Source organism: Lepidochelys kempii, chromosome 4, assembly GCF_965140285.1.
Source record: "Lepidochelys kempii isolate rLepKem1 chromosome 4, rLepKem1.hap1, whole genome shotgun sequence".
NCBI classification, from domain to species: domain Eukaryota; kingdom Metazoa; phylum Chordata; order Testudines; family Cheloniidae; genus Lepidochelys; species Lepidochelys kempii.
This window is the reverse complement of record NC_136383.1, coordinates 118147708-118170825: the sequence shown is the minus strand read 5'-3', so window position 1 is coordinate 118170825 and position 23118 is coordinate 118147708. Positions and strand designations below refer to the sequence as shown.

At 42.0% G+C, this 23118-nt stretch overlaps 1 protein-coding gene across 1 annotated transcript in view; it reads right to left on the bottom strand.

Moving 5' to 3' along the window:
- SORCS2 (sortilin related VPS10 domain containing receptor 2) overlaps positions 1-23118 on the bottom strand; it is an 843800-nt gene that overhangs the window by 564743 nt on the left and 255939 nt on the right. Inside the window, exon 2 of the mRNA XM_073342594.2 lies at positions 1741-1808. Coding sequence (XP_073198695.1) covers positions 1741-1808 — 68 coding nt within the window. The remainder of the gene's footprint in view (positions 1-1740; positions 1809-23118) is intronic.

Genomic DNA, 23118 nt, shown 5'->3' with positions numbered 1-23118 from the left:
CCTAATTTTCCATGATAAAAAAACCAAAATTCTCTGATTAAAAAAAACACATAAAAATCCATGTTTTTCTACAATTAAAATGAAATGCTGAACTTTAGTTTCCCTACCCATGATATACATATAGGTATCAGTTGAACACAGTGTTTTATTGATATATTTACAATTTTTAAGCAAGTTCAAAGCCTATCATTGCCATCAATAATAAAATTAATAGAATTGCAATTTGCATTTCTTACATGTACCAAATAATTCTATGTCTGTATTCTATATTTTCAGGGGGGAATTTAAATGCACAAAAAATAAAGCAAAAATTGTTTTTATATTAACATTATTCACTTTCTGAGTTAGTCTTGGAAGCTGAAGTGAAATCTGAGATGCATTAAAATACGAAACACTATACCCCGTTGAGTAACCTCTATACGCCGGAAGCAGTTTATTGGAGGATGTTTAGCTATGTAAATTTAAAGCACATTCAGAAATCAACCACAAGAGGGGGAGGTTGTGCACATTGAATAAGTGACACTGATACTTTCTGTAAAATTTTTTTAATATATGTGTTTATTTTTTCACAAAGTGTAAAAACTACAGATTCTCTATAAAAACGCAAATTCCATGTTTTTCCATTACAAATGGATTTCTGGGGCCCCTGATTATCAGTAATACAGGAAACACTTCTATATTTAAAATGCATGTGATCTATGCTTACGACATGAGTATTCTGTTGAAAACCCATCTTGGTGGATGGAACAGCAGGGTGTACAAAGTATATCTAGAAACACAGGACAAACATATTTCCATGACTTTGAATGTACAATACGTGGCTTGTTATTCAGTACCAAAGCACTTAAATGAAAGATTTTTCAATAGGAAGTATGATTTTTTTAAATACACACATTAAAGTGCACCCATCACTTCAACTGGATATTTGACAACAGTTCACCTGGAAAAAAACCCAGCACTTCGGCAGAAAAACAGCATGGAAAATTAATGACCCTGCATCTGCCGCTGGTGCCCTTAGAAAAGAAAATATTGATCTTGATCAATGGGGTTGTACTGGTGTAACAGGAATTTAACTGGTTCCGTATCTGTGTCTGAAACCCTAAAAACGTCTGTGTGTGTGCACGTCAGAGTGTGAGCGTGTACGCGCACAAGAGACAAAGTTGACAAAGTCATTGGTAAATCTTGGTTAAATGAAAAATTATTTTAAAAGTTATATTTGAAATATTACAGGTTTCCAAACATCAGAAGATGTAACACAATCTGGACAGGCTCCAAGTTACACCAGAAAGATACACCACACCTACAGATAATTTACTAAACTAAACAGAGCTGAACAGCAAAAGCTACTAGCAATTAAAATAATGACTACATTAAGTACCCTTAACTTTGGTGCAAAACTTCTAAAGTTCTGGGAGTTTTTTTAAAAAGGAGGAGGAGGAGAATTGGGTCCTGATGCCAACTTACAGTTAGAATTCTGTTTTTCTTTAAAATGTGGCCTCAGAAAGATACCTTATCCTCTAATGTTGTTTATTTCCACTGTACAAATTGTTAATCCCCTTTTAAGTTCTTCTTCTGTCAACCACAGTCCATAAAAAAGATGCAAGTCTGGGCAACCCTATATCTGGCACAGAGTCAGCAATTCAACCCATTAGGAAACTTCAAAAGATAAAAGGACGCGAGAAGCAGTCCTACTTTGGTCAGCATAGGAACAAGGAATGTAGGAAAAGGTTGAGTACTTACCTCCACAAAGAGCTCTCCAGCACCTTCCCCATGTCAGTATGGTAATACTTGGTAAGGATCAGAATCACCTACACAGAAAGAGAGTAAAAATATATACAGATATATGAGCTAAAATAAAAAAACAACAGAGCATTTTCAGAGCTGTTCTGATCTGGATATTAGTAGACTAGTTTCCTGAACCATTGGAGAGAGCAGGGCTTGTAGGGTTGGGACATGAGTGGGGCAATTGTAAATCTTCTGTAAACATCTCCATTTTGTAAAACTTTCCTTTTTATTTCGTGAGAGGAGGGGGTGGAAATTATCACATAAATTCCCCTCAGCGCACAAACCACAAGGTCCAATCAGTTTGAATGACTTTCACAGCAGGAAGAGCTGAGTTAGTCCCCAGTCCTAATTTACAATGCAGCTGTCTTGGCTTCTATGGACATAAATTTATCTTATCCAAAGTGTTAAACAACGTTACTGGATCTCATCCAGAAAGAGGCGCTTTGGTCTTCTGTGCAAGACCAAAAACAAACACTGAAATATGTCATCATTAGTTTTTTAGAAGAGGTGGCTGTTTTCCAAGAGAGCACTGTGCTGTCTGTGTTACTCATCCACGTTACCAAAACTAAAAAAAAAAAAAATTAACACATAGATTAAATCCCATTGAAAAATAAGGTCTTCACTCGAGAGAGAAAATCCAGTAACAAGAAATATGTTTTATCTCACAATCTATTTGCAAAGGAAGACAAACTCATTAGCCAAATAGCGTGAAGCACTAGTCCACAACTCTTGCATGGTGCTGGCTGTTACATTTTAGATTTGGATCACTTAAATAAAATTTCCTTTCACTCACTGCCAGTCCATATTAGTTCTTCTTACACCAGTTACCATGGCAACCCTAAAGAGGTAAAATTGGAAGAACCTCTGGTTCCTTGCACAGCTGTTAGCTTGGTTAATGTGGGGTCAACATCAGTTGTCTCCAACAGTTTGGATCATGCTTTTATTTAGCTATCACTAGCTTTATTCCTAACCACCAGATGAAATCTTTTGCAAACAGAAATTTTATCCATTCGGTTTGATTATCAAGGTAATTAGTACATTGGTACAGATTTATGCAACATATAAGAATGTAAATTGCTATACCCTGGAGATTTTGAGTGGAGGAAGACTCTACAATTCCAGGCAATTTGCATTATTTACATAGTGCCATAGATGTACAGGGCACTATGCAAAATTGAGACAGTTTGGATCTCACTCCCTGTGGTGTAATACTACTGAATTCAATAGAGTTACTTTTGGATTTATACTGATGCAAAAAACTGCAGAATCAGATCTTAATTCGCTAAAATATATTAAAACTTTCACATTGTTTAAAGACAGCACAATCGAAAGGCCATTCTGTTCTATGCATTTTGTTGGTGTTTGGTATAGAAACATAAAAGCTGGGAGGCATCTTAAAAAAAGAGTGTTTAATTTTTAAAAAAATTGTTTAGTTCTAATAGGTTACAACATGACTTATAAAATCAAGAGAAAGAAACATGACCCAAGACTTCTCAGGAAACTAACCATTGAGAGAGATCTACTGCACAAACTCCTGGCTCCAGCTCCAGGCATGTTCCAATCATGTCAGCTATTTATTCTGTTCCTAGTATCTTACTACAGGTTTGCTGGCAATTCAGCCTGGATAGGGAGAAGGAGGAAACTTCACTGTCAGATAAAAGTGCCCATTGGCTCAGTTTATTAAGGGAGACTGTTTGGGCCACCCTTTCTTCAACCAATAGATGTTTGTTCAGATCACAGAAATCTTCCCAGAGGATTTTTATGGGCCCTGAGAATATAATTATGGCCCATCAGACCAGAGGAAAAATTATTAGAAGATACAAAAAGTAATGTTCCGTATTACTTTATGTTTCATTACACTTGCCTATCCACAGCAATGAATCTTACTTGTATTAAACCAACACTTTGTATCCCCGTGCTTCCCATACATGTAATTTTAAAATTACTGCCGATTCTCAATGACACTGCAATGTATCATGGAGTCTTCATCTGCCAATATCAAGCAAGAAACTTTATTCTTTAATTAGGCTGCCCAGATATCACATATAGAAAAGCTCACTAGGTTGTGATTTTTTTTTAATAGCTCAGCTGTGCCCTTTTCTCTTAACCCTTATGGATAACACTCCAAGACACCCCCCAAATAGACAAAGCCTGTCACACAGCATTGTCAAATCCTTCTTCAGAATACAGAGCTTTCACACTGAAAGGTTCAAACAAGAAATTCCAGTGTACCCACCACTTTGCTGACTGTCAGCAATTCACCTAATCAGAAAGCCAGTGTACAGAGCATATCTGACAACCATTCATTCAGGGTAATTGTAAATTGTATTCTGTAGCAGTCATCTGTAGTAAAGGAATGCCTCACTGAGGTACCTAATCTGCAGTCCAATTCTGATCCACAAATAGAGAGTTATAGCACTTATGAATATATGTCAATGTTGTCTTCTTCAATGGGGCTGGTAAATTATTTAAAAACAAAGACACCCTACACAGCATCAGAAATGAAGTTATGAAAAATGACTTATTGGCTAGACAAAGCCACAGCCATCTTTGGGCCCTTATACAGCATTAACAGACGTCCAGCAATCTAAAAACACTGATGCATAGGTTGTCGGAGGGGCTGAAAGCCATTTCAATTATGCCAAAGCATTTCATCCCAGCATCTGAAAAAACATAGGTCAGCTATTCTACAATCATCCTTCAGTGTAATCCTCTTTATTGCAGTCATCTTTTCATGTTACTTAAACAAATATCCTACCAACCACAGTTGTATTTGATTTCAGAAAATTAATGAATGAATCCAAACATTTACAGGCATCTCTTTAGAAAAGTCTGTTTGGACCTTAGGAATTCCACACCTCATTTAGAAGAGCAGGTCCTTGATTTACTCTGCAGACATTTCATTTCATTTCAGTGGGACTTTTTAATTATAAAGCATTTTGCAGCTTGGATAGTAGCCAAATATTTGTATGTGCTGCTGCCCTGGTGAGGGACAGCACTGCCTCTGAGCAAAGAGATTTGAAGCGCAAAGGCAATGAAGAAATTGGGCCTGATTCTTCTCCATATTATATTATTATATTATATTAAATCATGGGTAATGCCAAGTAATTTTATTAAACAGAGACAGAGGAGAATTAGGCTAAACAGATTCTTTATTTTAATTAAATTAGTGCAACCTGTTTAGCCACTTGCAACCATTTTACCTCAGACATACCCCAGAATCCTGGGTCTGGCTCAAAGAAAGAGGCAGTTACCATGGCATTGCACAGGGGCATGCCTAGGAATGTGTGTCATGGCTTGTGGTGTGCTCCTGGCCAAATGTTCCCAGGAAACATATCCCTTTCTCTCTTTCCTCCACACACCTACCCATAAGTCTTATTTCTTCTTGGTCTTTCTTCTCCCAAGTTCCCCACAATTGGCATAATTAACCCCACTGTCATTGTGCCTGAGACTGCCAAAACAAAGCCAAAAACTTTATAGAAGCCATGAAACTTTACAAAAAAGGTAAATGCAAATAAAAAAATATTAACCAAAAGTAAGAACAAATAGAGATACCAGGACAGTCGGGTATCAACAGATGTCCAGTACCCTCCATTACTGGACATCTGTCGGTTCCAGCCATCACCGTAATAGGGTTGCCAATTTTCTAATTTCTGAAAACCGGACACTACAGCAGGAGAGCTGGAACCTCCACCCTCCCTACCTCTTCCCCCAAGGCCTGCCCCCTGCCCCGCCTCTTCCCCCAAGGCCCTGCCCCTATCATTCTCTCCCCCTCTTCCTCCTTGCTTGATCCTGTCCATCTCCCTCCCACCAGCTGGGCTCCCTCTGCTCCAGGGTTAGGATGGGAGCCTGCCTGCCCATGAGATGTAGGTAGGGGGTGGCCCCAGCTGAGCAGGGGCTGGCATGGGTTGTTGACCCAGTGCCTCCTTCCGTGTTCCACAGGAGTGCTGGTAAGAAAATGCTCTTTATTCTCTGGGTCCAGCTTGTCACCTGACGTGGATCAGGGTTAGAAAAGGTTACACCCCTGTCATGAGCAGGTGCAGGAATAGCTATGGTTTTCTGCAACCTACCTTCTACCTCAACACTGGAGTTCCTTATTCAAATCAACAGGCCCTACAGTCTACAGTTGGCCAACATCTGTACATATTATGCTGAGGTTTTTGCCATTATTCCTTAGCTTTCGTAGGGCTTGTCTGCACAAGGACAACCATGAAAACTAATCCAAATTAACGAAAAGTGTGAATTTTGATGTGGATTAAACAAACAACATTAAATCTCTGTACGGACATTCTAATTCAGAATTATAGTGGTTTTAATTCAGTTTAGCATAATTCACTTTGGAAGTGAATTTGGTTTATCTTAATTCGCTGTGAATTAAGTGAATTTGGAAATTAATTTAGATAAACCAAATTAAGCTGACTTTAATTCTGAATAACTGCAACCACACAGGAATGTAATGTGGTTTAACTAATCCACTTCAAATTCATACCTTTAGTTAATTCAGATTAATTTTCCTGAATATCCCCATATAGACAAGCCCTTAGAATTAACCCATAACAGACTTTGGGCATTAGCCCTTTCTTTTAACTGTCTAATTTTAACTGTCTACCCTACTCAGCTTTCCAATATGGTCCCAAGAGATCAAGACATTGCCTTAGATGGTATGAAAATCTCAAATGTGCTAAAATTTCCTTTTCCCAAGCAACCTGTAAACTCTTTTTAGATGTTTACATATTTGTTGTAGCATTACAAGTTCCTGAGGGAGTTTTCCGAGAAGTAGGTTTAAGAGAATAAATTTCCAAAACATGAAGTGCGATTTTTTCTTTTTTCCTCTTGATCCCAAAAATTATTTTTTAACATTGCACCTGGCTTGATTGTAGTAAAACAAAGTTTGAATTAGGAGACCATCTATTTTTGTATCTCAAAGAATGTATTCCCAAATGGACTGAGTGTCTCTACAGAGGCTAAACCATTGTTAAAACACTCTCTCTCTCATTCCCAATTAAAATTCAAGATCATCTAGCAAAGCTGATGTTTTCCATTTGTATTTACAATTGCTTTTACTCTTCCCTAGATACTCCAATAGCCCAATATTGAAGCTTAGCACGTACTTTGAACATCGATTGTTTGCAGACACAATTTACCAAAGATAGAATCCTATGTTGCGGGTTCCCTGTTACTCCCTGTCATGTGACTGAACCAACCAACAGTACAACATAACATTTGAAATATTTAAATACATTTCCGGTCTGGGTCACTGACTCCTCTTTAAAGCAAGCAAGGGTCTTTATATTAATTATATTATATTATGGTTAAGATCTTAGTTTTGCAAAGTAACATAATGCAGGACATATGGAAACATTTACAGAGGATACCGTAACCTGGGAAGAATGCTCATCTGATTTAGATATCTTGGCAAATACATCCACATTTCCCTGCACAGCTGCTTATCTATCACCAGAATCAGAGTTAATCATCATGACCAGTTGCCATGGGGTTAATCATGACTTGTCCCCCCCTCTACTCTGACAACAAAATTACATTTAACATCATATTAGTTAACATGACTCTCAAGCCCACTGAGGCTGCTGGTGCTTTTACTAGCTGATCCTAATGCAGGATCAATGCCTAAATCTTTAATCTCATTAACCTTGAAATGGGGAAATTATTTAGTACTTTGCTGCTGCTGCTATTACCTGAATTTGGTGTTTTACAGATGTGAAAACCTACTATAATAGCATACGACCTTTTAGAAAGGGATAATAATAATGCCTAGCTCTTATACAGCACTTTTCATCAGTGGATCTCAAAGCATTTTACTAAAGAAGTTCAGTATCATTTCCCCCATTTTATGGATGAGGAAACAGACACAGAGAGGTGAAGTGACTTGCCCAAGGACACTAAGTAGGTCAGTGGCAGAGATGGGAACAGAACTCAGGGTTTGAGTCCCAGTCCAATGTTTTATCCAGTAGTCCATGATGCCTTTCATCGGGGCATTGAAAGAATAACTACATGAGAAACTGTGCGGTGCTCAGATACTATGGCAATGGGAGCCATATAAATATATTAGATAGACTGACTAGGATACTGGTCAGGAAGTTTGGTCTGGAAAGCAAAGCCTTGGGGAATGCCTAACCAAACAACTGAACACTACAGAAACATTCTGAGTTGACTGCCCTCTTTCCTCCTTCTTTCTCCTTGCCGTCTCCTACTTCTTTATTTCATTTTAACTTTCCATTTCCTTCACCGTTCCTTAACAGTTCCTTGGTTTAAAAAAATTGGTTTCATTTCCACAGGAGTGCTGATACTCTGCTCCTGTTCCAGCATGTGAAAGGACATGCTAGGGCTCAGCTTCAGAGCCCTGGTCTACACTAGGAGTTGAGGTCGAATTTACCAGCATTAAATTGATTTAACCCTGCACCTGTCCACACGATGAAGCCCTTTTTTTGACTTAAAGGGCTCTTAAAATCAATTTCCTTACTCCACCCCCGACAAGGGGATTAGCGCTGAAATCAGCCTTGCTGGGTCGAATTTGGGGTACTGTGGACGCAATTCGATGGTATTGGCCTCCGGAAGCTATCCCAGAGTGCTCCATTGTGACCGCTCTGGACAGCACTCTCAACTCAGATGCACTGGCCAGGTAGACAGGAAAAGGCCCGTGAACTTTTGAATCTCATTTCCTGTTTGGCCAGCGTGGCAAGCTGCCGGTGAGTGCAGAGCTCATCAGCAGAGGTGACCATGCAGAGCTCATCAGCAGAGGTGACCATGATGCAGTCCCAGAATCGCAAAAGAGCTCCAGCATGGACCGAACGGGAGGTATGGGATCTGATCGCTGTATGGGGAGAGGAATCCATGCTATCAGAACTACGTTCCAGTTTTCGAAATGCCAAAACATTTGTCAAAATCTCCCAGGGCATGAAGGACAGAAGCCATAACAGGGACCCGAAGCAGTGCCACATGAAACTTAAGGAGCTGAGGCAAGCCTACCAGAAAACCAGAGAGGCAAACGGCCGCTCCGGGTCAGAGCCCAAAACATGCCACTTCTATGATGAGCTGCATGCCATTTTAGGGGGTTCAGCCACCACTACCCCAACTGTGTTGTTTGACTCCATCAATGGAGATGGAGACAACCAGGAAGCAGGTTTTGGGGACAAGGAAGATGATGATGATGAGGTTGTAGATAGCTCACAGCAAGCAAGCGGAGAAACCAGTTTTCCCAACTATTTCTCAAGAACTATTTCTCACCCTGGACCTGGAGCCAGTACCCCCCCCCCCCGAACCCACCCAAGGCTGCCTCCCGGACCCGCCAGGCGGAGAAGGGACCCTGGTGAGTGTACCTTTTTAAATAGTATACATGTTTTAAAAGCAAGCGTGTTTAATAATTAATTTGCCCTGGCATTCGCAACTCTCCTGGATGTACTCCCAAAGCCTTTGCAAAAGGTTTCTGGGGAGGGCAGCCTTATTCTGTCCACCATGTTAGGACACTTTACCACTCCAGGCCAGTAGCACATACTCAGGAATCATTGTAGAACAAAGCATTGCAGTGTATGTTTGCCAGCATTCAAACAACATCCGTTCTTTATCCCTCTGTGTTATCCTCAGGAGAGTGATATCATTCATGGTCACCTGGTTGAAATAGGGTGCTTTTCTTAAGGGGACATTCAGAGGTGCCCATTCCTGCTGGGCTATTTGCCTGTGGCTGAACAGAAATGTTCCCCGCTGTTAGCCACGGGGAGCGGGGAGTGGCTAGCCATGTGGTGGGGGGAGGCAAAATGAGACCTTGTAACAAAAGCACATGTGCTATGTATGTAATGTTAACAGCAAGGTTTACCGTGAAAGAGTGTACCCATTGTTCGATAAAATGTGTCTTTTTAAATACCACTGTCCCTTTGTTTCCTGCATGTGTTTCAGGGATCACAAGATCTTCTCTTTCCCAGAGGCTAGTGAAGATTAGAAGGCGAAAAAAATGCACTCGCGATGAAATGTTCTCTGAGCTCATGCTGTCCTCCCACACTGACAGAGCACAGACGAATGCGTGGACGCAGACAATGTCAGAGTGCAGGAAAGCACAAAATGACCGGGAGGAGAGGTAGAGGGCTGAAGCTGAAAGGTGGTGGCAGCGTGATGAGCGGAGGCAGGATTCAATGCTGAGGCTGCTGGAGGATCAAACTAATATGCTCCAGCGTATGGTTGAGCTGCAGAAAAGGCAGCAGGAGCACAGACTGCCACTACAGCCCCTGTGTAACCAACCACCCTCCTCCCCAAGTTCCATAGCTTCCTCACCCAGATGCCCAAGAATGCGATGGGGGGGACCTCCGGCCACCGAGCCACTCCACCCCAGAGGATTGCCCAAGCAACAGAAGGTTGGCATTCAATAAGTTTTAAACTTTTAAAGTGCTGTGTGGTCTTGTCCTTCCCTCCTCCACCACCCCTCCCGGCCTACCTTGGCAGTTATCCCCCTATTTGTGTGATGAATGAATAAAGAATGCATGAATGTGAAGCAACAATGACCTTATTGCCTCTGCAAGCGGTGATCGAAGGGAGGAGGGGCGGGTGGTTAGCTTACAGGGAAGTAGAGTGGACCAAGGCCGGGGGGTTTCATCCAGGAGAAACAAACAGAACTGTCACACCGTAGCCTGGCCAGTCATGAAACTGGTTTTCAAAGCTTCACTGATGTGCACCGTGCCCTCCTGTGCTCTTCTAACTGCCCTGGTGTCTGGCTGCGCGTAACCAGTGGCCAGGCGATTTGCCTCAACCTCCCACCCCACCATAAACGTCTCCCCCTTACTCTCACAGATATTGTGGAGCGCACAGCAAGCAGTAATAACAATGGGAATATTGGTTTTGCTGAGGTCTAACTAACTGAATCAGTAAACTGCGCCAGCGCGCTTTTCAGCGTCCAAATGCACATTCTACCACCATTCTGCACTTGCTCAGCCTATAGTTGAACAGCTCCTGACTACTGTCCAGGCTGCCTGTGTATGGCTTCATGAGCCATGGCATTAAGGGGAAGGCTGGGTCCCCAAGGATAACTATAGGCATTTCAACATCCGCAATGGTTATTTTCTGGTCTGGGAAGTAAATCCCTTCCTCCAGCTGTTCAAACAGATCAGAGTTCCTGAAGATGCGAGCGTCATGTACCTTTCCCGGCTATCCCACGTTGATGTTGGTGAAACGTCCCTTGTGATCCACCAGTGCTTGCAGCACTATTGAAAAGTACCCCTTGCGGTTTATGTACTCGCCGGCTTGGTGCACCGGTGCCTAGATAGGGATATGGGTTCCATCTATGTCCCCACCACAGTTAGGGAATCCCATTGCAGCAAAGCCATCCACTATCACCTGCACATTTCCCAGGGTCACTACCCTTGATATCAGCAGATCTTTGATTGCGTTGGCTACTTGCATCACAGCAGCCCCCACAGTAGATTTGCCCATTCCAAATTGATTCCTGATTGACCAGTAGCTGTCTGGTGTTGCAAGCTTCCACAGGACTATTGCCACTCGCTTCTCAACTGTGAGGGCTGCTCTCATCTTGGTATTCTTGCGCCTCAGGGCAGGGGAAAGCAAGTCACAAAGTTCCACGAAAGTGCCCTTACGCATGCAAATGTTTCGCAGCCACTGGGAATCATCCCAGACCTGCGACACTATGCGGTCTCACCATTCTGTGCTTGTTTCCTGGGCCCAGAATCTGTGTTCCACTGCATGAACCTGCCCCATTAGCACCATGATGCCCACATTGCCAGGGCCCGTGCTTTGAGAGAAGTCTGTGTCCATGTCCTCATCACTCTCGTCACCGCGCTGACATTGCCTGCTCGCCTGGTTTCGCTTTGCCAGGTTCTGGTGCCGCATATACCACTGAATAATGTGCATGGTGTTTAATGTACTCCTAATTGCCAAAGTGATCTGAGCGGGCTCCATGCTTGCCGTGGTATGGCATCTGCACAGAAAAAAGGTGCGGAACGATTGTCTGCTGTTGCTCTGATGGAGGGAGGGGCGACTGACGACATGGCTTACAGGGTTGGCTTACAGGGAATTAAAATCAACAAAGGCGGTGGCTTTACATCAAGGAGAAACAAAAACAAGTGTCACACAGAATGGCCCCCTGAAAGATTGAACTCAAAACCCTGGGTTTAGCTCAACCCAATGCTCAACTCACTGAGCTATCCCTCCCCCGGTATTTCAGGCAGGACTGAATCTCCATTAAACTTTTCAAGGTGCCCCTGACAGACCTCACCAAAACAATTGTCGGCTGTTGATTTCACAGAGTGAGGGAGAGGGGAGCAAATAAATACAAAACGAATCTGGTGTATTTCTTGTTTTGATCCACTCCATCTATCTTTTACATCTTTGGCTGGCAGCAGACGGTGCAGTAGGATTGCTAGCCATCCACATCTCCTGGCTGTTCGGCAGAAGATGGTACAATAGGACTGCCGGCAGGACTAAAGAGAATGACCTGGTCGAGTCACACCTAATTTAGTCCCTGCGCTCCTGTCTGCCCAGGCACTCCTGACCGACCTTACCGAAGCAGCCAGAAGCACCTCGGACACGATGACGATGGTTACCAGGCCTATTGCACCGCCTGCTGCCACAAGGCAATGGGTTGCTGCTGCTGTGTAGCAATTCAGTACCGTGTCTGCCAGCACCCAGGAGATGTATGGTGACAGTGAGCGGGCTCCATGCTTGCTGTGGTATGGCGTCTGTACATGCAACTCAGGAAAAAAGGCACGAAACAATTGTCTGCCATTGCTTTCACGGAGGGAGGGCCTGACGACATGTACCCAGAACCACCTGCGACAACGTTTTTTGGGATCTCAACCCAGAATTCCAATGGGTGGTGGAGACTGCGGGAACTGTGGGACAGCTACCCACAGTGCAACCAAACTCCGGAAGTCAACGCTAGCCTCAGTACTGTGAAAGCACTCTGCTGAGTTAATGCACTTAATGCACTTAGAGCATTTTGTGTGGGGACACACACAATGGACTATATAAAAACCATTTCTAAAAAAACGACTTCTATAAATTCCACCTAATTTCATAGTGTAGACATACCCTGAGACTCTCCATCCACTTTGGGCCACTCTGATCTTGCTTCAGCAAGAAAAATTAGGACTAACTCCAGTGAAGTTAATGGAGCTTAACTGGTATAAGAGATCAGCACCAGCCCCTTTGGGAGGTGCAAAGTACATTTAACTTTCTGCATTATTTCTGAAGCAGCTGAAATCAAGTATCTATGTCACTGGAAAGGGTGTAGAAGGGCTGAGGGAGCATGCAAATGGGCCAGAAGAGTATTAGAAAGGGCTTGGGAGCATTTGCAAAAGCTGGCTAGCAGCCAAATATATCGGAGAAAACCTTGGAAAGGGCCAGGGGAGCTCTGGAGAGGTCTCTACAGTCAGATCCACAGCCAAACCTGAAGTTTTCTAATCTTGAGAGTACAGAGTTTTTTAGCTACCTTCAGTCTTCCCTCATACTTAACCTCACCCCACCCTGTCAATTGTATCAATTACTTTAACAGTCCAGAGCCACCATAATTAAGTGGAATTACACCATATCTGATAGGAGATATGCCCATATTCACTGAGGTGCTATGTAGTTTGGATAGCTACCAACCATGTTCTGTCACACAGAGACTATGTTCTACCTCAGCCACTTTCCAGAATTTTAGTGCAATTGGATATCTTAAAGCCAAGTTTCAAGATATTCACAAGTTCCAATTTTAAAGCTCCAATGCATTTTTCAAACTGACCTCCAGATTAAGGAGATACAAGCAGAAAAGGATGCCAGGCCTTGATTAATCATATACATATTTCACTATAATAAAGAATTAAGATTGCAACTAACTCTTTGGAGGCACTCTCTTGTATTTCAGCATTTGCCAGGTGATCATTAAGGCTGCAATGCAGTTTCAGAGAAGCCTCTTAATGAAGCTGTTCCCATCGGGCCTGAAATTTTACATACTTTGTCTCTTCCCAAAATTATTTCAGAAATATTTTTGAGAGTTTCTAAAAATATTATTAAGACTATTCATTTTCATCCCTTTGTCTGTAAAGATCAGTACACTGGTCTAATAGCATAGAGCAGAGCAAAAGAGAAAAATTAAAACTAACTTATAGCCTCTCGGAAACAAATGTTCTAGAATAGTTCTGATACGTATATGGCCCATTATCACCAAATCCGAGCTCTCACAATCTTCAATGTACTCCTCCTTAACACCCCTGTGACGTAGGACAGTGCTATTAACCCCATTTTACAAATGGTAATGGAGGCACAAAGGGCAGGTCTACACTGCAATTAGACACCCACGGCTGGCCTGTGCCAGCTGACTCAGACCCATAGTGCTCAGGCTAAGGGGCTGTTTAATTGTGGTGTAGATGTTCAGGTTTGGGCTGAAGCCTGGGCTCTAAGACCCTGCAAGGTGGGAGGGTCCAAGAACTCCACGTGCAGCCCAAGCCGGAACATCTATGCAGCAATTAAACAGCCCCTTAACCTGAGCCCCGTGAGCCCAAGTCAGTGGAATAGGCCAGCCACAGGTGACTAACTGCAGTGCAGACATACCCAAAGAGACAAAGCAACTTGCGCAGGGTAACACAGGAGGTCAGTGGCAGGCAGAGCAGGGACAATGAGACAAGTTTAGAATTCTGATCTTTCAGGATCTGCCAGGAGTAGAAGAAAATTATGCCCCCCTACTGAGAAGCTAGCCCTCTCCTTTTTGAAGAGCACAAATCTCCCAGCCCCAATTCTGTTCTCACTTCAGTTCTACACAACTGACTTTAATGGTGTAGAATTCCTGATTTATGCAGCACTATGCCCACCAGGTTTTAATCCTACCGTGTTTATGAGGTATGGCACCTTAATACATGTCACTGGTGCAGGACGAAACACTACCCATCCTTGGCCTCAAGCCAATTTACTTTTGTGGGGGGGGTGGGAGGTGAGCAGGGGGCGCAGAGACTTTTTTGTTTGTTTTAAATCAACTTGCTACAAAACCAACAACAACAAAAGTGAGCAACTCCAAACAGCCAAAGCTTTGAAGTAGTAGCTGTAGTCCTGCCAGAGATGGATGAGTGGACATAGTACAGGTGAAGTGGCCCAAGAAGCATAAATGCAATTTAATTACATGATTATTCCTATTAAATAGGTGGGCTTTTTTTCCTCCCACCTCCCCAAGCATTTATTCTGAGCCTGATCCAAAGTCCAATGAAGTTAATGGGAATCTAAACAAAGCCACAACTAGCAGCCTGGAAGATGTAGGAAATCTGAAGAGGTTAAAAGTGAATCTAACCCTGAAAAAGTTCTTTAAAAGCAAAAAGAAATAATTGCTGACAAAATCAAAAATTCCCAAAGGACTCCAAGATTTGATGCGTCTAATATGCAGCAAATGCAACCAATACTATATTTTTAAAATAAACACAGAACTTCACAATGACCTAATGACATTGCAGTTCATAAGGGACCTCTAAGCATACCCTACGGAAACCAAGTGAGAACTAATTCAATTTAATGATACATGTTGTTGTACCCTGAAGATAGACCCATACATTTCCTTCTGAAGGTCAGTCTATTCAACAAACATTCATTGCTAGATACAAGACTGTTGTAACTACAAACTAGAGAAGATGAATGGAGATAGATTACTAGAAATGATCTCAGCTCCACAGACATGAATCTAAACAAGAAAATTCATCCACACCAAAACTAAAATCTTATATTTTGCAAAAGTTCTGTCAAGACTACAGATACAAAAAAAAAATTCACATGCCTAGAATAATGTCCAACTTCTTTAGTCTCAATACTTCAAGAGAAATATATTCTTTGCTCATTATGATTGAAAATTCAAGTATATTTATCTTTAGGGCTGCACTCCTGTCTCCTAAAATTAAGGGTGCATCAATAAAAATCTTGTGACGTTGCCACAAATTCTACAGCTGATTTCAGATAATAGGTGGCAATGCACATCATGGTCTTGGAAAGCAGAGTCAAGGTCTTAGAGAAAGAGGTGTCCAGAATGGACACAACTAGTTAGCAAAAATATCTTGTCACCTTAAGGCAATATGGATGGTCTAGTAATTAGTAACTGAATCCCAAGACAGAATCAGGTTGTGTCCTGGTTTCCATTCTCAGCTCTTCCATGCAGCCTGAGACAGACAAGTCATTTAGGCCAAGATTTTCAAACATAGGTGCCTGAGTTAGACACTTAAATCCATATCCAAGCTCCAGTGAACATCTCTGAAAATACTCAGGCTCCTTATTTAGCTAACCTATATATAATATCAAAGAGTCAAATTTTAATGATCTACATTTGAAGATTTAAGCAAGTTACATGCAAAGTAATATATAAGTTCCATGAACCAAACAAAAGAGATTGTTCTAATTCAGAGTTTCTCAAACTCTTCATTCCTCTCCTTAGCACAGACAGAGTGCTGAGATCTCCCAAAAGTCAGCATTTTCTGAGACCGAGGACTAGGAGAGGGGACACAAGTTCTTTGCTGGAAAAATATTGGGAGAAAATAGTGCATTTATTCCTCCACACAAGGCAGCTTGTTGGAGTTTTCTTCAGATGGATTGTTTCCACAGTGGACACAACAAATGAAGAATAACCGGTACCTATTGATGGTTTAGCCCTGTCCTATACAAATAATGGAACACACATTTTTTTCTCCTCTTCTTTCTTCCCAATTTTCCCTAAGATTTCTTGAACCACCTCCTCCCTCCTCCTAGGAAATTAATGGAGTCTCCCTTAGGCACATCAACCTCACAAATGGTGAAATAACTGTTCTAACTCAGCTCTGCTTTAATCTGGTTTTCAAGCAGTTCTACACGTAGCAAAAATGCCTTTGTGATTACTACAGGAGCACATACATCAAAATGACTAAAGCTTTCCTTTGAAGATTTGAAAGGAGAGAATACCGTGTGCAAGAACAAGTTTAGTTACTTAACACAGTATAGCTTTGAATTTTATAAAAATAAAAGAACTGGTATCTCCTGAATGAAAGAGCACTCTTAAAGCAGTAAAAGGGGTTTTAATGTGAGTGTAAGACCAGGAGGTATTTCGAATTCAACACATAAAAAACCTGATTTCAGGTCTGTATTTACAGGCTGCTCAGTTCAGAGCTCCATCCTCTATCTGCAGAAATCCATTCAATTTAAAAAAGACACCGATTCTGCATTTACCAGCGAAAGAAATCATGTTTCCTATTTATTAAAGGCCACCCTGGGCCCAGAGAGGGTGAAAGGTCTTTTTAGTCTCTGAAGACAGCAATTTAACTCAAGTGACAGCTTTTTCCCCTTAAATCGTTAAAAGTATGACAAATGCTATCTCGAATGTTCTGTCCCTTGGGAAGAAGGGGCAACCCATGTAACTCATCAACAATCACTCTGACCAATTAAGTCATTAAAATGAAAGGCATCAAGAGGAGGCTTCAGTCCACTCCTGGGTGAGATAAAGAATGGCTGCAACATGGGAACTAAAGGCAGCCAAAGATTTATAATAGGAAAAAAATATGGGAGTCTTCAAAATTCCATATGAGCAATGGCAACTCTCCATGAACAAGATATTCTAAGAGCTAGTGTAAGCTAGTGGGCAGATGCATCAGCCAGGGAAGGTAAAATAAAGTCCCAAACCATAGTTCAGTTCTTTCGGTCTGATCCAACTCCAATTGTTGTCAATGAATCAGGCTGCTTAGGTTTTCTATTCTGGCCAGAGATGGTCTCCTTTCTGTTAATACCATTGGGAACGCTGACTCTCCAATTCCACAGTCGCTGACTAGAAGGAACTTTAATATATCATGGTATTTGGTGACAGCCACGTTGTTCTGTTCTACGTTCCCTGTCCCCAATGTAACAGACATTAAAGGTCCATCCAGGGCTGTGTGCAATGTACTGATATGCACAAAAACTGCCACATTTACTAATTGCATATCCAATTCATTGTTTTATGAAACGGTTTAAATATCATGAGTAATAGCAAGGTGTTAGAATAAAATTTGATTGTGGCTATCTACAATTAAAGCTTTCAAATAGCACCATTAATTTTTGTAAGAAGGATCTATTCATACAAGCGCAATATAATAGATCCTCTCCTCTGGATCTGTAATTATTAGTCACCATATTGCTCTGCAGTGACTCCACTGACTGTTTCCCATTGACAGATCATGGAAAATATCTCATCTGACTCATCTGGATGGGCAAGTCTGTTATCATGTGAAGTCTTGAAGCAAAGTAAATGGGAAAATGAAGAGGGATTGGTGGGACTCTAGGACAGCATGTTTCAAAAGAACTACCTTTGTGCTGCTTAAAAAAACATATTTTAAATTAAAGAAAAACAGCAATAAAAAGTCATTAAATAAAAATAACTGTTTCTGGCTAGAGTCCTCTTATCCCAAAATTTTAAAACCAAATTCCAAACCCTTGAAATTGCAAACGCAACCTTAACTCTAGTGTTGTGCTTTATGATGCTGTATTAAAGTCCTCTTAGCAAATAATGATCACATCACCTAAATGAATTCATCTGTTCTATGTCTAAATCCACAGTGAATCCATACATGTCAAGGAAACAAATAAAGGTGTTAAGTGAACCTGCAGATAAAATAGTTTCTCTCCTGAAACCAACTAAAGCAGGAAGATGACAGGGTTTGAGAAAATTAACATTTTGCTTCCTGGTGGGCTTGCTCCCACCAGTGGCTCCATTTCAGTGCTGGTTGAGTGATATATATATATATATGAATAAAAGGACTATAAAATACTCTGGGATCTTTCAAGATGAAAGATGCTTTTAAGAAATGTAAGTTCTTATTATTCTCACTATGTACCAGAGGGCCAAGGTTATTCCTACATTATTTCATCATATTTTGTCCAAAATTCCTCCTGTTGCTCCTAGGTTTAGCGTTCAAGAAGACAGCATGATATTTTGAATTTAAAAATGCTTAGTTTTGACTTTTTACACCACACCACAAAAGATGTAGCAAGAAAATATTTTATAAGTGAAGTGTAAAGAAACATCTACTATCATTTAATAATGGCTTATAAAACCATATTTGCAACATTTGTAACATATCAACACTACAGCTATTGCAATGACTTGGATTTTTTACATTACAAGCAAACAGTAGAGACCCAGCTTTTCACTGCAGTATGGTGAGTCCAGAGAGGACAGCATCTCCAGTGTAACCACCCTTTGTTTCCAATCATTGACTCTACCATATCTAATTCACTTTCATGACATAGTACATACTTTGCATATAGAGTTCTGTTGGGTTCAATTTTCATCATGTTTTTTTATATATTTTGTATCTTCAGATCTGCATTTATTTACTACAGTTTATGGATTTAAAACCCTAATGGAAGAGCTTAACCTCCCACTCACTTAGTCATTATGAATGTATCCATTTATTAAAATAATAGCAAAACCTTACTTTTATAGATCACATCTCATCAGTAGATCTCAAAGTGCTTTACAAAGGTCAGTATCATTATCCCCATTTTATAGATGGTGCCATGGAGGCACAGAGAGATGAAGTGACTTGCCTGAGATCACCCAGGCGGGCAGTGGCAGAGCTGGGTATCCTGAGTCCCAGTCCAGTGTTCCACCCACTAGTGACACTGCCTTCAAACACCTGAACCCATTTTCCGAGGATGGCATCATCTTTCAGATATACAATCCAATTTTCAGATATACAGTAGAACCTCCGGGTTACAAACACCTTAGGAATGGAGGTTCTCCCTAACTCTGATATGTTCCGTAACTCTGAAGTCCGTAACTTCAGCCACATGAGGGACTGGGGCTGCAGCCGCAGAGTGGGGGAGTGTTAGGGCTCCAAGCGGGGGGAGAGGGGAGTCGGGGCTTCTGACCCTCATGGTGCCAGGCCTCCTGGCAGGGGGCCTCAGAGCTTCTGCCCCACGGAACACCAGGGGCTCAGCGCTTCAGACATGGTGGGGGGCACTGAGGCTCGGGGCTTCAGCCCCAAAGCTCCGTTCCCAGCTTCAGCATCATGGTGAGCGCCACGGTTTAGGGCTCCCCACAGCTCCAAGAGGGGGTGCCAGGGCATGGGACTTTAACTACGGGGGGGAGTGCTGGAGTTGAAACTGGTGCTCCCCTTGTAGCTAAAGCCTGGAGCTCCGGTGTCCCCCGCGGGGCTGAAGCCAGAAACAGTGTCACGGGGCTGAAGCCCCGAGCCCCAACACTCCTCCCCGGAGTAAAGCCCGAGGGTCAGAAGCCCTGAACCCCCCTCCACCCGCCTGGAGCCCTGACACCCACCCCCCACAAGCTGCAGCTCCAACCCTCTGTGGCTGAAGCCATGAGCCCCAGCACTAAAGCCCCGAGGCAGTATACAGTATTGCTTTTTTTTCTTCTTCTTCTTCTTTTTTTGCATCTGTGCTACTGCCTGATTGAGGACGCCCGATTCCACAGGGTGTCCAGTTGACCGGGAAGTCTGTAACCCTGGTGTTGGTATCTTTGAGGTTCTACTGTACAATATTGTTATGATCACAAGTATAGAACTAAGGTTCTGACCACTTTTGATCATAACAATACTGTAAATTAGGAGGTGAGTGGGGAGTGGGTTTGGTACAGTCTAGCAGGCATATTCTAACTGAATGCTTACATTTTAGCCTATGCCGTTTTCCTGCAGAGTGACAGCGAGAAACACTTTCACTTCTCCTCCTAAGTGTTGTGTATTGTTGTGTGTGTGTGTGTGGAATAGCCACTGAATCCATCAGTGATAGATGAGTGATCTATATGCACAGTCAAGTGTGCTTTGGATCCTTTTGAATGAAAAGCTATATGGAAATGTGACCTATTATTAGTAGTAATATATTAATGTCCTGTCACTTAAGAGCCTAAAAAATAAGATACTGCAGTTTGCCTCTTATTCACATTTATTTGAATGAAAGGAAAGGGAAAGAAAGGTAATGGCAGAATGGCTCATTTTGACAAAGTACCCTGTAGCAACCATATCAATTAGGTTTGCATAGATCTCCAAGTGTGAGCTAGTTAATGAAACACTGATCATTTTCCTCAAGTCTAACTTAGACATGTTAATTAAAAATTAGAGGAAATCATCATAATATAAAATGAGTTCACTGAGTATAAAAATACCTACCAGGCATGGCTCTGTATGAGAGACTTCTTTTCAAGCACTAATTAAAATGGATTTTTCTGCACACGCGAGTATTTCCAGCAAAATGCAAATAATAGTGTCAGTTTAACATTTAATGATTTCTCTGTTAAAGAGAAAGCTTTCATTCAGGAATGCTATAATTTACTCCGAATAGGATCCACTTAATCATCATGTTTACAGGCTCTTTTTTTCTCCTCACATTTTCTTTTCCGGTCAGCCACGCAATTGGTAATTTAAGATTTAAATTTTGACTGCTTAAAGACCTTAATCTGCTGCATCCCGCCCTCAAAACACAGTTGATCTAGCTTGAAATCTATCACAGCTGACAGCATGCTTTGGTTCCATCAGAGAACAAACATTTAGGGATGAAGCTTCACCCAATAGCTCTGGAAGATTCCCTGGCAGTGGAACTGGCGCCATTCCGTTGTGCAAGTTAGGGGGTGCACCCAGGATTCCAGGAGGCTGTGCAGAGGGTGGGTAGAGGTAAGGCTGGGCTGGGCCAGGTGAGGGTTAAGAAGAGAAGAAGGGTTGACTTTGTGGTTAAGATGCTGCCCTAGCACTTGAGATATCTGGGTTCAATTCCCAGCTCTGCCACAGATGCCCGCTGTCATCTTTGGCAAGTCCCTTTCTCTGAGGTTTCAGTTCCACAAGTGTAAGTAAAAATCCATTTATTCACATCTGAATATTGCTGACATCATAAAAAAATTTTCAGAAGCCTTTCTCAATCCACTGCTAGCTTTGAGTGCTCAGAAGCTGAACTCCAAGTGATCTGCCATCTATCCATCTCTTTGCTGGTCATCCCCTACTATAAGGGCCTTCCATCTTTCCTTCCATGATAATTTTCTCAAGGTTAATTTCCATTTCTACACCTGATGTGAGCAAAGTACATATGTTTGTGCAGGTTGATTTTTGACAATAGGGTCTGCTTCTCTCTAATAATCCTTCTAACATAAGATTTGCGTTCTTTTCTGTCCTGGAAATATGTTAAGTGTCTTTTGCCACCACAACATCTCAAAGGCTTTCTTCTCAGCAGCACTAATTTCTCACGATTCACATCCATAAGTCCATATGAAAAAAATTAAGCTTTTCACTAATTGAACCTTTGTACGCTTCAAGAAGCCACAGTTTTTCCAAGCTTTCTTAAGGGAGGCCATCGCTGAGCAAGCCACTCCTAGATTTCTGATTTCCTTCAACAGCCTCCTTAGTTCGAGTTGCACAATCCCAGATAATTGAATTCATCTGCTGCCTCTACAACTTGACTGTTAATTATGCTGTCCACTTGCCTCTTGTTTTTGTTAGTCAGGTCATTGTGCATGCATTTAGTTTTTGCCGTATTCATGGATACTCCATGTTCCTCACTGACTATTTTTACAGACTCCAGTATTCACTGCATTGCTTCGGTGGTTGAGCAAAGGGTGTCATGCCATCAGTGTATCCAAGGTCAGCTAAGCTGTGTCCACCAATGGAAATCCCAGCTCCTTCCATTTTGTCTAAACCTTTCTGGGCTTGTCTCAAAATAACATCTGCATACATGTTGAGAAGGCTTGGGGACAGAATACACCCTTGTCTCACACGTGCCCAGTGGAAAGCCACATACCGTTGCATGCTGCAGTTCACACCAGGGTCTGGTGTTGGAGATAAGAGAAGTGGCATGAGTTCAATTAAATGCTTTGGAATCCCGATGTCTGCCAGTATCCTCCAAAGACTACCATGTTGGACAGTTTCAAACACTTGAGTTATTTGTAAAATGGGGAGAATAGTACTTCCTCCTGCCCCCCCCCACCTACATTTTGTCTTGTTAATTTAGATTGTAAGCTCATTGTGTGTGTGCAGCATGGAATAGAATGGGACTCTGATCTTGACTGGGGCTTCAAGGTGCTACTGTGTTACAAATAATAAACTACATTCAAAGAATGCTAAGGTTGCAAATGTAAGGGGACTTTAGTAACATTCAGTGGGGGTGTTTTGGTTGGCTAGCTCCCAGTACTAAAAGGGGAAGGGTCAATGAGAAATCAGTCCCCTGAGACTGACAGTCCCCAGGAACAATGGGGAGAGGCCAATGCTCCAGGTCAGCCTGAATGACAGGGAAGGCAAGCTAATCAGGAAGTCAGGAGGCCAGAGGGATCCTATCCTCTGTGTGAGCTGCAATTGACTGGGTCAGACAGGGTGGGGCCAAGCTAAGGAGAAAGCAGGGGCCAAGCTGAGCTGGGGAGCAAAGCTG